At 46.4% G+C, this 14,005-nt stretch overlaps 1 protein-coding gene across 2 annotated transcripts in view; it reads left to right on the top strand.

Moving 5' to 3' along the window:
* Positions 1-14,005, top strand: part of DYNC2H1 (dynein cytoplasmic 2 heavy chain 1) — a 1,541,159-nt gene that overhangs the window by 446,111 nt on the left and 1,081,043 nt on the right. For both annotated transcript variants that reach the window (XM_069202358.1, XM_069202357.1), the window contains exon 37: positions 10,973-11,172. In XM_069202358.1, the coding sequence (XP_069058459.1) occupies positions 10,973-11,172 (200 nt within the window). The remainder of the gene's footprint in view (positions 1-10,972; positions 11,173-14,005) is intronic.

Here is a 14,005-nt window from a genome sequence, read left to right as displayed (position 1 = left end):
CAACCACTGAAAAAGATCTGCAGTGGTGGTTAGTGACCTGCGGATGAGTCAGAAGCAGACTCCTCTCCCTTCCCCAACCAGAGTTTACAGTGGTGACAGATGCGTCACTTCTGGGATAAGGTGGCCATTTGGGAGAGGTAGATGTAGGAAAGTGCCCCTTTTGGCATGGTTACACCCCTACCCCCAGTCCTGCATCCTCCACTTTTTGCCTGATATTGATGCTGACTTGACTGTGAGTGTGCTGGGATCCTGCTAACCAGCCCCCAGCACCAGTGTTCGAAACTGCGCCATTGTTTCCACAAATGGCACACCCCTGGCACACAGCCAAGACCCTTGTAAAAGGTACCCATGGTACCAAGGACTCTGTGACCAAGGAGAGTCCCAAAGGGCTGCAGCATTTTGCCACCCTAAGAGACCCCTCACCAAACACATGCACATTGCCATTGCAGCTTATGTGTGTTGGTGGGGAATAAAAAGGTAAAGTCGACATGGCATCCCTCTTATCCCTCTAGCAGGCCTTACACCCCCAAGGCAGGGTGCACTATACCACAGGTGAAGGCATAGCTGCATGAACAATATGACCCTTGAGTGTCTAACTCCATTCTTAGGCAATTGTAAGTGTAGTGTGGCCATATTGAGTACATGGGCTGGGGGTTTGTCGTTACGAACTCCACAGCTCCATGATGGCTTCACTGAAGTCAGGGAAATTTTGTATCAAACTTCTCAGCACAACAGACCCACACTGATGCCAGTGTTTGATTTATTGTAAAATGCACACAGAGGGCATTTTAGAGATGCCCCCTCTATTTTTCCCAACTCTTTAGTGCAGCACTGACCAGTTTGTGCCAGTCTACCATTAACAGGCAGATTTCTGACCTCATGAGGTGAGAGCCTTTGTGCTCTCTGAGTCCAGAAACTAAGCCTGATCTGGGTGTAGGTGCTTCATACCTCCCCCTGCAACTTGGTGGTGAGCCTCAAAGACTCAAGCCTCCTGTTACAGTGCCCCAGGGCTCTCCAGCTAGTGGAGATGCCCGCCCCTGGAAAAAGCTCCACTTTACACAGCAAGTCAGGCAGGAAAATTAGTCAAAACAGGGAGGAATGACCACTCCAGCTAGGACCACCCCTAAGGTGTCAAGAACTGAAGTGACCCCCTCCCTGCAGAATCCTCCATCTTGGTTTGGAAGACAAGGACCAGTATGGTTAGGACTGTGTCCCCCCCCCCCAAAGGAATGGACACCAGAAGGGTGTAGTCACCCTCAGAGACAGAGGCCATTGGCTACTGCCCTCTGACCCCTGTAACGCCCTAAAGTGTAGGATTTAAGGGCTCCCCTGAACGTAGCTCCCCAGATTCCTGATAACTTTAAGACAAGAAGAAAGAAGGCCTGCTAAGCCGACCCCCCCTCAGCTGAGAAGACTCCAGACACCAACGGACTTGGCCCCAGCTCTAGCAGCCTGTCTGCTGCTTCAGAAGCCCTGCTACAAAAAGGCTGCTCATCCTGCAGGACCAGCGACCTCTCTAAACCCCCAGAGGACTGCCTGCCCACCAGAAGACCAAGATCTCCCAAAGACAGCAGCCCTGTCCACAAGAAACTCCCAAGAAGAACTCCATAACCACCCCGGACCTGCGAGGCCTGCCCACTCTGCACTTGACGCTCAGGGCCTGTGTCCAGGTGGCCCACCGGTCCAGAGCTGGTCCCCAGACAATTCTGACATTGTGTCCACCCTGGGTTGACCTCTCTTGGACAATACAACACATGCAGCTTAAATCCAGAGCACCCCCCCTGAAGGCGAGAGAACCAGACGCCTCAAGGTACCCCAGCACCTGCAGCATCCAGCAACATTCAGCAGGCAGCTGTCCTCCTTTTCCAGCTTGTGGTTTCCCAGAACTGTCCCCAGGACACAGCCTGCAGCATCTTTGTGGCCCCCGGGGTCCCCCTTTTGAAAAGCATTGAGAGCCCAATTCTGTTTCTACCCTGCACCCAGCCGCCTCTCTATCACTGAGGGTGTTTGTTTGGTGCTGACCTGTGGCCCTCCAATGCTCACCTAAACACCCACCCCCGCCAGGTCTGCCCTCTGAAGTCATGACTACTTACCTGGTAGCAGAGCTGTTTCCAAGTGCCCCCAGTCTGCTTGGGATCCCATATTAAATCCGAAAGCAACCTTGACCTCTGCATCCGGCAAGCCCCGTGTTGCTGGTGGTGCAAGTTTGGGGTCAACTTGAACCCTGACCAATGGACATCCTAACCCTCGGAGACTTAATGCAAAACTGCACTAACATCCCCCCGCCACCCCTGCCCCTTTGGAAAACGTTGGAAAGTGAAAGGTGTTATTTGCCTGCAAACCTTTTTCTTTGCCTTATCTAAACAAAGAGCCTTTGATACATATGATTTATACTTACTTGCAAATGTACTTACCTGCAACAAGATCCTTTTGGTTCTAGAATTTAAGTAACAAAATATATTTTTGCTATATAAAAACAATTGGCCTGGAGTTAGTCATTGAGTGTGTGCCTCATTTATTGCCTGTGTGTGTACAACAAATGCTTTGCCCTACCCTCTGATAGGCCTTACTGCTTGACCACACTACCACAAAATAGAGCATTAGTATTATCTACTTTAGCCTCTGTTAAGCCGTTAGTTAACCCCTGGACTCTATGCACACTATTCATTTTGATACAGTATATACAAAGTTGACTTCCTACATTGGTGGATTAGCGGTGGGGTCTACTATCTTGCATTTGCTGGACTACTCACCCAATATCTGATCACACAACTAAATTCCAAAATTGCCTTTAAATTTAGCAGATTTTAGAATTTTACAATTTTTCTACATTTTTTAAAGTCCTGCTAGGGCCTTGGGTAATTCCCCTTTAGCATTTCTTTTTTTAGATTTAAAAGTTACTATAGTTAGGGGTAAGTAGCTAGAAGTAGTTTTAATTTCTTAATGTAATTCCCAACTTTAGTGACATAATGAGCAGCTCAGAGGACATGGTTGTGGAGCTCAACCTCACACCTTACCTCCATCTTGGGGTGAGAGAATTAAGTTCCTTCTGCAGACTGAAAAACATCAAAACAGGTTCCACCCCTAACAAGGTGAAGCTCCAGGAGCTCTTTGCAGAGTATACAAGGGAACACCCTCCAGAGTAGGAAGAACTGCCCTCAGATGGGGAAGAAGTTGGGGATCAGGAGGATGCCCTCCCCCTCTTCTCCTAACTAGGAAAAGCAGGGCCCCAAGGCCCCTGTATCCAAGGATAGTGCTAACAGGACCTGGTTCTCCCACAGGGAAGTACAGTTCCTCTGGGAGCATTGAAGGCAGCCTTAATGAAGAGGACCTCCTTTTAGCAAGGATGGCCCAAAGATTACCTTTGGAGAAACATCTCTTGGCTATAGAAAGGGAGAGAGAAGAAATGGGTTTGGCACCCATTAACGGTGGCAGCAATATAACAGCTAGCGACAGAGAGCATTCTGTTACTCCTAAAACCCCCAAAGGGATTGTCCCTAAGTATGAGGAAGGTGATGACATCACCAAGTAGTTCAGAGCCTTTGAGAGGGTCTCTGGAACCAGAAGGTTGAAGAAATCTCATAGGCGAGCTCTCCATTGGGAACTCTTCACTGGTAAGCGTAGGGATAGGCTCCTCATACTCACTGGCGCTGATGCTGAATCCTATGACCACATGAAGGTTACCCTGATTGAGGGCTTTTGATTCACCACTGAGGAGTATAGCAGTAGGTTCGGGGGCTCACAAAACCTTTGAGCCAGTCCTGGGTTGATTTTGTAGACTACTCAGTGAAAACACTAGATGGTTGGCTAACTGGCAGTGGAGTGTATGACTATGTTAGGCTTTATAAGTTGTTTATGAAAGAACATATTTTAAGTAACTGCTCCAATGACAAGTTGCATCAATATCCTAGGTCCAATTTCTCCTCAAGAATTGGTAAAAGAAAGCTGACCATTGTGTCAAGATAAAGGTGACCAAGACTTCCACAGGGAGTGACCAAAAGAACGTGGTTACAAAGCATTCCCAGAGGAAGGCTGGTGAGACACCTAAGAATAAAAGTAAAAAGTCTTCTCAAGGGCCCCACAAACCTGCTCAGGAGGACCGCCCGTGCCTCTTCACAATCTTCACATGGGTACAAGGGTAAAAACTTTGATCCCAAGAAGGCCTGGTGTTTCAACTGTAAGCAGAATGGACACCAAACTGGAGACTTGACCCATCCCATAAAGAATCCCCCTAGCCCTGCACCAGTTCTCAATGGTATAGTCAGTCTCCAGGTGAGATCAACAGTGTGCCCAGAGCAAATCAGGGTTCACACTGAAGGTACGTTAGACTTTGAGGGTGGAGTAGATGTTGCCACTCTTGCTGTCTGACCCCCTAACTTGAACAAATACAGACAGTATCCCTTGATGGGACAAAAGTAGAAGCCTTGTGGTATACATGTGCCAGTGTCACCATAGCGACAGAAAAACTGGTTTCCTTAGGAAAGTATCTGGCTAGACAAACTTATCCAGTCACTAATCCTGACAGTGTGACTAAGTTCTAGCCTATGGCTATGCTGACCTTAGAATGGGGAGTGGCTACTGGCCTGAAACAGGTAGTGATCTCTTCTGCAACCCCAGTGGAATGCTTGCTTGCTAGGGAATGATCTGGAGTCCTCAGCTTGGGCTGAGGTAGAGCTCAAAACCCATGCAGCCATGCTGGGAATCCCTGAGATGGTGTGTGTGAAAACTAGAGCACAAAGCTGAGCACAGGGTGAAAAAGAAATGTTGGAGCCTGGAATAATGGCCCAACTTTCCAAGAGAAAGGGCAAGAAGACTGGGGGAACAGCTTCTGAACAGCAACAAACCCAAGACTCCTCTTCCCAGGAAGAAGTCTTGACTTCCTCTGAAGGAACTGAGCCCATGGAGCTGGCTGTGTCCAGGTAGAGCTCCTAGGCCCAGTGGGACCCGCAAGGAACCAGCTGTGCCAGGGACAATAGAACCTGTCCCGCTCTTGAATGTCTGAGACAGCAAGCAACAGCAGAGGAAAAGGGAAATGTCAGTGGCTCCCACAAATCTATTGGGAGGAGGGATTCCTATACACTGAGGCCAGAGACCCCAAACCTGGTGCAACTAGGAGAGTGGTAGTACCTCAGCAGTTTAGGAAATTTCTACTCACTTTAGCCCACAACATCCCCCTGGCTGGGCGGCCAAAGACCCCCCCTCTTCCCACTGCCTGTGGAGGGGGTTCCATTTGAAAGGGTTGGTGTGAACATTGTGCATCCACTTGAACCACCCACAGCCTCCAGAATCCAATACATGCTGGTGGTAGTGGGTACATGCCACCAGATATCCTGAAGCAATTCCCCTTAGGTCTGCTACAGTTCCTGCAGTAGCCAAGGTCCTTATTAGTATCTTTACCAAGGTAGGGTTTCCTAAGGAGGTGGTTTCTCACAGAGGTGCAAACCTTATGTCAGCCTATCTAAAACACACGTGGAATGAGTGTGGGGTGACTTACAAGTTCACAACATCATGCCATCTACAAACCAATGGACTTCTTGGAAGGTTCAACAAGACATTGAAGGGCATGATCATGGGGCTCCCTGAACAACTCAAAAGGAGATCGGATGTCCATCTGCCATGCTTGCTTTTCACCTACAGAGAGGTGCCTCAGAAGGGAGTACTGTTTTCCCTCTTTTAGCTTCTGTTTGGCAACCTTGTTAGGGGACCACTTGCACTTGTGAAGGAGGGTTGTGAGAGACCTCTCTATGAGCCTAAGCAAGATGTTGTAGACTATGTGCTTGGCCTCTGATCAAGGATGGCTGAGTACAGGGAAGGGGCATCCATAAACCTTAAGGCCAGCCAACAGCTCCTGGAGCAGTGGTATGAACAAAAAGCTGCACTGGTGGAGTTTAAACTAGGGCAGAAGGTATGGGTTCCGGAGCCTGTTGCTCCCAGGGCACTTCAGGACAAGTGGAGTGGCCCTTACCCTATCCAAGAGAAGAAGAGTGAGGTCACCTACTTGGTAAACCTGGGCACTAGCAGGACACCCAAGAGGGTGATCCATGTGAATCGCCTCAAACTCTACTGTGACAGGGCCATACTGATTGTTACTGATGAGGATCAGGAAGCAGAGAGTGAACCTCTCCCTGACCTACTCTTTCATGACCCTATAAATGAGTCAGTTGGAGTTGTCTACTCAAACACCCTCACTGCCCAACTGCAAGCTGACTGCAGGCAAGTCCTACAACAGTTTGCGGGGCTCTTCTCCTCGACCCCTAAACAGACCCACATGTGTATCCATGATGTGGACAAAGGAGACAGTTTACCTGTCAAGACCAAGATCTATCAACAGTCTGACCAAGTGAAGGACAGCATCAAAGTGTAAGTCCACAAGATGCTGGATTTAGTAGCTATTGAACCTTCTGACAGTCCCTGGGCTAGCCCAGTTGTCTTAGTCCCCAAGGCCCATTTCAAGGATGGAAAGATAGAAATGAAGTTTTTTGTGGACTACAGAGGTCTCAGCTCTGTCACCAAGACCGATGCAGACCCTATTCCAAGAGCAGATGAGTTGATAGATAAATTAGGTGAAGTAAAGTTCCTCAGTACCTTTGACTTAACTGCAGGGTACTGGCAAATTACAGTGGCACCTGGAGCAAAAGAAAATACTACATTCTCTACATCTGATGGGCATTATCAGTTCACTGTTATGCCCTTTGGTTTAAAGAATGCCCCTGCCACCTTCCAAAGGTTTGTGAGTCAAGTCCTTGCTGGCTTGGAGTCCTTCAGTGCAGCATATCTTGACAATATTGTTGTCTTTAGCTCCTCCAGGCAGGATCACCGGCTCCTCCTGGAGAAGGTTTTGCCAGCTCTGCAATCTGCAGGCCTCACTATCAAGGCTTCAAAATGCCAGATAGGGCAGGGCACCATTGTATACTTGAGACACCTTGTATGTGGAGGCCAAGTGCAACCCTTACAGCCCAAGATCCAGACAATTCTGGACTTGGAAGCTCCAAAAACCCAGACTAAAGTCAGAGCATTACTTGACTTGACTGGTTACTATAGGATGTTTGCAAAGGGGTATGGATCCCTTGTAACCTCCCTCACGGAACTGACTTTGCATGACTGTCAAAAGGCCTTTGACACCCTGAAGCTGGCAATGTGCTGAGCACCAGTTCTCAAAGCTCCAGATTATTCTAGAGAGTTCATTGTGCAGACAAAAGCCTCTGAACATGGGATATGAGCAGTTCTGTCTCAAAACAATGATGATGGCATGACAGACCTGTTGCTTTCATTAGTAGGAGGTTAATGCCCCTGAACATGGGATAGGAGCAGTTCTGTCCCAAAACAATGATGATGGCATGACAGACCTGTTGCTTTCATTAGCAGGAGGTTACTCCACAGGGAACCGAGTTGGGATGCCGTTGCTGTTGTCTGGTCCCTGAAAAAGTTGAAACCATGTTTGTTTGGTACTCACTTTATTGTTCAAACTGACCACAGACCTCTGTGGATGACTAATGCAACTGAAAGGTGCGAGCCACAAACGTTTGAGACTGGTCCATCTCCCTACAGGCAATGGACTTCACAGTGGAACCTATACCTGGGACTGCACATGCCCATGCCAATGCCAATGCAGATGGCCTTTCTAGGTTTTTCCACCTAGACAATGAAGACTCTTTTGGGAAATGTTAGTCTCATCCTCTTTCGTTTGGGAGGGAGTTGTGTAGGAAAGCACCCCTTTTGGCATGGTCCCCTCCGCTCTTATTTCCTGATATTGATGCTGACTTGACTGAGAGTGTGCAGGGATCCTGCTAACCAGGCCCCAGCACCAATGTTTTTTCCCAAATCTTTACATTGGTTCCACAATTGGCACACCCCTGGCACACATCTAAGTCCCTTGTAAAAGGTACTAGTGGTACCAAGGGCACTGTGACCTGGGAAGGTCCCTAAGGGCTGGATCACGTATTGTGCCACCCTAAGGGACCCCTCACCAAACACATGCACACCGCCTGAATGTTACAAAATGTATTTATGTGCATAGGGACTTTTTAACACCAGCACCTCTGCTGATTATGTATCCAGAAACTGCTCCTTACATGTTCTTTATGCAGCCGAAATGGGGCTGCATTTGGCTACATGTTCCACCATTCAAGGCTCTGAAGTGGTGGCGGGCGGATGGCTAGCTATCTCGCAGAATGGACAGGGAAACATGACTCAAGTTCACTCAAAATATGTTTGCTTGTTCTCATGCCTAGTTCCAAAGCCAGTAGATCTAGCAACAAATGTATTGACCTGGCTACAGCTCCTGCCAACTGGCAAATAGTAATGAACTGGAGAGCGTTGATGGCTCCCGATCTAAGGAGTTGGAAAATACACTTGCGCAAGCTTGTCAAACAGAAATGAATGTGAACTCATGCCCAACAAGAAGAGTGCTTAAATGTGCTTAGATTATTGTTTATGGTCTGGCATACCTGTGGTATGCGTACTTAGGTAGTCATTCCGACTTCAACGGTCTTTTCCTTAAACCTTCAAAGTCGCGGGCGCCAAAAGACCGCCATATTACAAGTACTGAAGCATTTCCGCCACAATTTGGGTGGAAATCTTCCAGTAGGTGTACTTGCGGTCGAAGGCGCGGGGGCGGTTCCACCACCGGCCCCACCCCACCAGTAGGACACTGCCCGCGTAATTACAACCTGTAATATGGCCTGACGATGTCCTGATGGCGGTGGGAGCGCCGGGTCCTGTCCCCCAAGGGAGGAGCACCTTGTCGGACGAGGTAAGTGTCTTCCGCAAGGGGAGGGGTGTGGGGTTTGTGAATGGATGTGTGCAAGTGTGTGTATGCGTGTAATGAATAGGGTGGTGGGAGGGGAGTGTTCATGCATTTGTGTCTGTGTGTAAATGTGATGGTGATGCATGTGTGGGTGAATGTGAATGCTTGGTCGGGGTGCGTGTGTGCATGCATGTAGACAGGGGTGGGGGTTGTGTGTGTGTATGTATGTTGAGAAAAGGAGGGATTGGGGGGATGGAGTGTGTATGTGTGTCAATGGGGGTGAATTTACTGAGTGCGTGTGTGAGTGTTGTGCGTGTAAGCGTCTGTGTGTATGGATTGGGGGTGTTGCGCGCGTGTGTGTGTGTGTGTGTGTGTGTGTGTGTGTGTGTGTGTGTGCGCGCGAGTGTAAGGGTGTTGAGTGTGAGTGAGTGAGTGCAGGGTGTGCGTGTGGGGGAGTGGGTACGTACTTGTATGTGGGAGATGGGGGTAAGTACGGGAATCCGGGGATGAGGGGCAAGTACGGGGATTCAGGGTTTAATGTGGGGGTTCGGGGAGATGGGGGGGTGAGAATGTTGTAAGGGAAGGAGGTGGGGGCTCTTGGGTAGATGGTGGGGGAGTCATCTACCGGTGACAAGAATGCTAATTTCTGTCCCCTGTTGCCTTTCCACCAGGGATTATGTGGCAGTGCTACTGCCACGAAATCCGTGGCGGAAAGGGGACTCATGATTCCGCTGGCAGTATTGAGTGGACCGCCCTGGTGGTAGGAACGGGTAAGCCAAACCGCCACACTCGTAATCTGGTGGTCTTCACCGCCGGCCCCTTGGCGGTGAAGACTGCCACCACACCCTACTGCCAGGGGTTGGAATGACCGCCTTAGTCTTTGAAATGCATTAAAAGTTTTGTTATCATCTAACAGTATGCAACACTAATGACTGGATGCTAAGGGAGTTGGAACTGGGTGGATGGACAGTTTTGAATATGTTTGCTGACACAAGATCTATGAACATCAGCTCTTTCAGCCTTATGATATTGTCATAGTTGGACTTAACATGTGGAGATGTAATTTATAATCAGAGAGGTTTAGTGCTTGCTGTATTGTATAGCTGAACATGTAAATGACTGGTAAAAAAGGATAATTTAAACTAATTCTATACATGTTTAGTATTTTTAATAAATATAAACATTTTACTTTAGGTGGGAATTTCTTTTTAATAAACAGTAAATAGTGCAGTACCATTTTTTGTTTTACATTTAAATGTAATAAATACATTTACATCAATATTCAACGTTATATATTTTGCTATTTTATTTAAATAGTATTACACTTTTGTTTTTTCTTTTCCCTATCTTTGCTATAGAGAGATCTCTGTCCCAGTTGGGGAGATCAATGCCTTCCTGGGAAACGTTACTAGTAGTAAATCTACACTGATAAATTTGGCTCCAAGTCAGGAGATGGAGACGATTAAGACTAAACTTTCTGTTAGATTTGTACTCGTAAATGGTAAATAGCCAAAAGTAGTACATTTACTACAAACTGTAAGGGTAAATACACATGTAGAGTTACCCTCATGCAAATTTACCTTTGTGAATAGGCCTTTTACAGTCTATGATTTATCCCTAATGCACTGTTGCTCAGAGCTGTGGTCCTGAAGGTTACTATGGTTTCTCATTATTGAATACATTTATCAACTTTTCTTCCTTTTCTTCATTCTTTTTTAAAGTGTTAAAATATTTCATAGGCTTGATTGATACGTAGTTGTTAGTTTGTTTCTTGCAGCATCAAGAAACTAAAGCTTCTGTATTAGTATGAGAAGTATTTTAGGCATACTTTCTTCATTACATTTATTTCAAAGGGGTAGAAATGGGAAAAAATGACAAATGTGCTAAAAGGGATGCGAGTTGTATTACATTAGCATTCCTGCTATGTTTCGTCATGCCATGTAGCTCTTTGGCAGTGTTGAGACAAATGCTTTGGTAAAATCGAAGCTTGGAGCTTTTTTAATATATAAATAGGTATTTGCAAGAAACATTGTATTGAAATCTATGAAACATTTTAACAATAAGTTTATTCAAATGACACAGTGCCAGTTTCCTCTGATATAATTTGCTCGTTCTGTTTAAATGTTAATGCCTTAAGTGATTGTAAAGTAATACTGGTATTGCTAGCCATCGCCAACTGATATGCACAAATGAGATTTCAAATTGTAACTCTCTTGTTGTTTTCAGGTAATGAAAGTCATATGGTGGTACAAGCTTTGCGGCTTAATACTATGTCAAAGCTAACCTTTGCAGATTGTTTCCGTTTTGACGCCTTAATTAAAGATGTATTTGCTGGAATCAGTTTCAAGGATGTGGAGGACATGGAGCTCAGCGATGCTTTACAGCAGGTCTTTGAAGATGAAAAGCTGGAGATCATCCCAAGTCAGGTGAGTGAGATCATCAGTCAATCTATCACAGTCTCGTAAAGCTCACTACTCACCCGTGGGGTTTCAAGCCGCTGAGGGGTGACCTCAGAGATCAGTCGAACAACCATGTTTTGAGGTCCTTCCTGAACTGAGGCAGGAATGGCAACTGTCTAAGGTGTGGTAGTAAGGTATTCCAGCTTTTTGCTGCCAGGTATGAAAACGTTCTTCCTCCAGCCAAGGACTTCCTTTTTTGGGGTACATTGGCGAGTGAGTGTTGGGACGAGTAGAGGGGTCTGGGAGGGGAGTACCAGTTGATGCGGTTGTTCAGGTAGTTTGGTCCATCGTCATGGAGGGTTCTGCAGGCTTGTATGAAGAATTTGAAGTTGATCCTCTTCTCGACGGTGAGCCACTGGAGGTTCTTCAGGTGTTCAGTGATGGGTTCTCGGTGGGGGATGTCTAGGAGGAGTCTGGCGGCGGCGTTCTGAATCTGTTGTAGCTTGTTCAGGTTCTTCTTGGAGGTGTATATATATATATATATATATATATATATAACTAGTGTAGTAATTGATTACTTCATACTGTTTATCCAGCACAAATTCATGTGCTTTTAGAACCTACCTCTGCTGTGAGGAAGAAAACAGAAAATAATTTAAATCAACATTTTGTGTAAAACCTTGATATTAGAGCAGACACATGCTGTCAATTTCAACTGTACGTGCAAGCCGCCCCTAAAATGTTTTAATAACAATGACTGATTGGGGTAGGAGCATCTGTCTCATAAGTGGAAAAACTGCATACATTGTGCCAACTAATTCTTTTTAGTTTTCTTTGCCTGTTGTGCAGGAAGTTCTCTGAATGCTCTTCTTCAGGTTATATTCAATAATTTCCCAGTTTTTAATCACTTCCCTCTTTTTATGGATAATACTTTTTCTTGAAAGAAAGCCTGTTTTTGATACATTTTGATTTCAGTGCCACAGGACTCGAACAGTACATTTTCATTTGTAACTGTAATTTTGCTTTTGCTGACTAATTTTCTTTTGCCATGGTCTGTTATTCAACCATGTAGCATTTTTTAGGCATAATGAGAATACATGTGGGTGGGTGTGGAGTGTAACTGAAAGTAGGGTATGGCCCACGTCACTTGAAAGGGTAATAGGAGTGTCAGAGGTATAATGGGCAGTGACCTGTGATGGCTGTAATGAACGCATTTGTGAAATTCTCAAAAACAGTCAGTGACCATGTAACTAGGCACTTATTTCTTGGAGACTTCCCAAAAGTAGCTACTGAACGGACAATGGTTGGTAACTGCAGACGATGCATGGAGAATTAGTGATCATTCTTTGACTTGTTTGGAGTCTGTACACTGATGCGTTTAGTTTCTTAGGGACATCAGTGTTCTTGGTAGATGCTGCTTTGCACTGTGAAAATAAAAGTACCTACATTTTTACTATTCTAGTCATTGAATCATCTCCAGCACCTCAAAGCTTGCCTGAGAATTCAGTACATGTGATGCCTTGTCTCCTACTGGCCATGGCTTTGGCCTTATTTGACTGTTTCAGAGCTTATACCGGTAGGAAGCTGACTATATGGTATACTAAAATTAAGTACTCTGTGATGAGATTCTGGTGGATCCCCAAAGGTTTGCAGAGGCAGAAATACATGGGTCTAATTCTCTATTTATGGTGGTGTGAGTGAGCAGTTAAGCACATCAAGGAGTTGTGTTAAACATTTGTTTTACTCACAGAGGCCATAAATGAAACACACACTTGAAGGATAAATTAGAGCAAATTAGAAAAGTAACATTTGATTTTATCTATGCTTTGAACCAAAGAACTTCATTATAGGGTAAGCAGTTTTTAAATTAAAAATACTTTTCAGTTTCAAAAATCGACACAATGTAACTTTTAGAGTCTTCAACATTAACCTACGGGAGGTAAGCAAGAATGCAGTTTTGCAGGTAAGTACTCGACTTACAAATCCAGTCTTCAGGATTTTAGGTCCACACCAGGCAAGGTTCAAATCAGTATGAAAACTGCACCTACAGCGGCACAGGGGCGGCCGGGTGGAGAGGTCAAATTTGTAGTTGGGTGTCAAGTGTTAACAAATGGAGATTGGGGGTGAACGAAGATGCGCTGCTCCCAGGTGAGTAAAAGTGGTGTCAAAGGTGGTCTCCTGGGGTTGAGGTAAACGCCAGTGGGGGGCTACAAGGCAGCGCCAAATTTACACCCTCAGCGGCACAGATGTGGCTGGGTGCAGAGTGGCAACACAGCATCAGGTGCCCAATGTTATCAAGTGGAGGAGATCTGTTTCAGAAATAGGCTGCAGGCTCTGGCCAGGAGGCCGGGTGAAGACAACCCACAGCTGCTTAGGTAAGTAGAGATGCTGGGGGATGTAGGAGCACCATTGGTCATGTTCCCCAAGGCCCAGGGGCTCCTGGAGCAGGGGTGTGCTTAGGCATCGGAAACGTCTTACCGGGAAGGTCGCGGTCAGGGGGGTATCTTCGAGTTGGGGCTGCAGATGTCGCTGTTGAGTCCAGCAGAGGTCAGCCCACGGCGGACTGTTGCTCAGAAGTACTGAGGATCCTTCACAGGACCAGTGGGCCACTTGGACTCGGGCGTGGGCGCCTGGTACAGAGGGGGGCCCGTAGGCAGTTTTGAAGTTCCTCTGGCAGAGTTCTTATTCTTTAAGGTTTTCTGCTGGTGCGACTCTGTGGTGTCCGGCTCATCAGAAATCTGAGTTCTAGGGTTCAGGGGGTGCCACTTAAATACAGAATTTAGGGATGTTATAGGGAGTGCCAGGTGGTAGCCAATGGGCTACTCACCTTTATGGTGACTACACCCTTTTTTATGACCAC

Source organism: Pleurodeles waltl, chromosome 8 (genome assembly GCF_031143425.1).
Source record: "Pleurodeles waltl isolate 20211129_DDA chromosome 8, aPleWal1.hap1.20221129, whole genome shotgun sequence".
Taxonomy (NCBI): domain Eukaryota; kingdom Metazoa; phylum Chordata; class Amphibia; order Caudata; family Salamandridae; genus Pleurodeles; species Pleurodeles waltl.
This window is presented reverse-complemented; position numbering and strand designations above follow the sequence as displayed.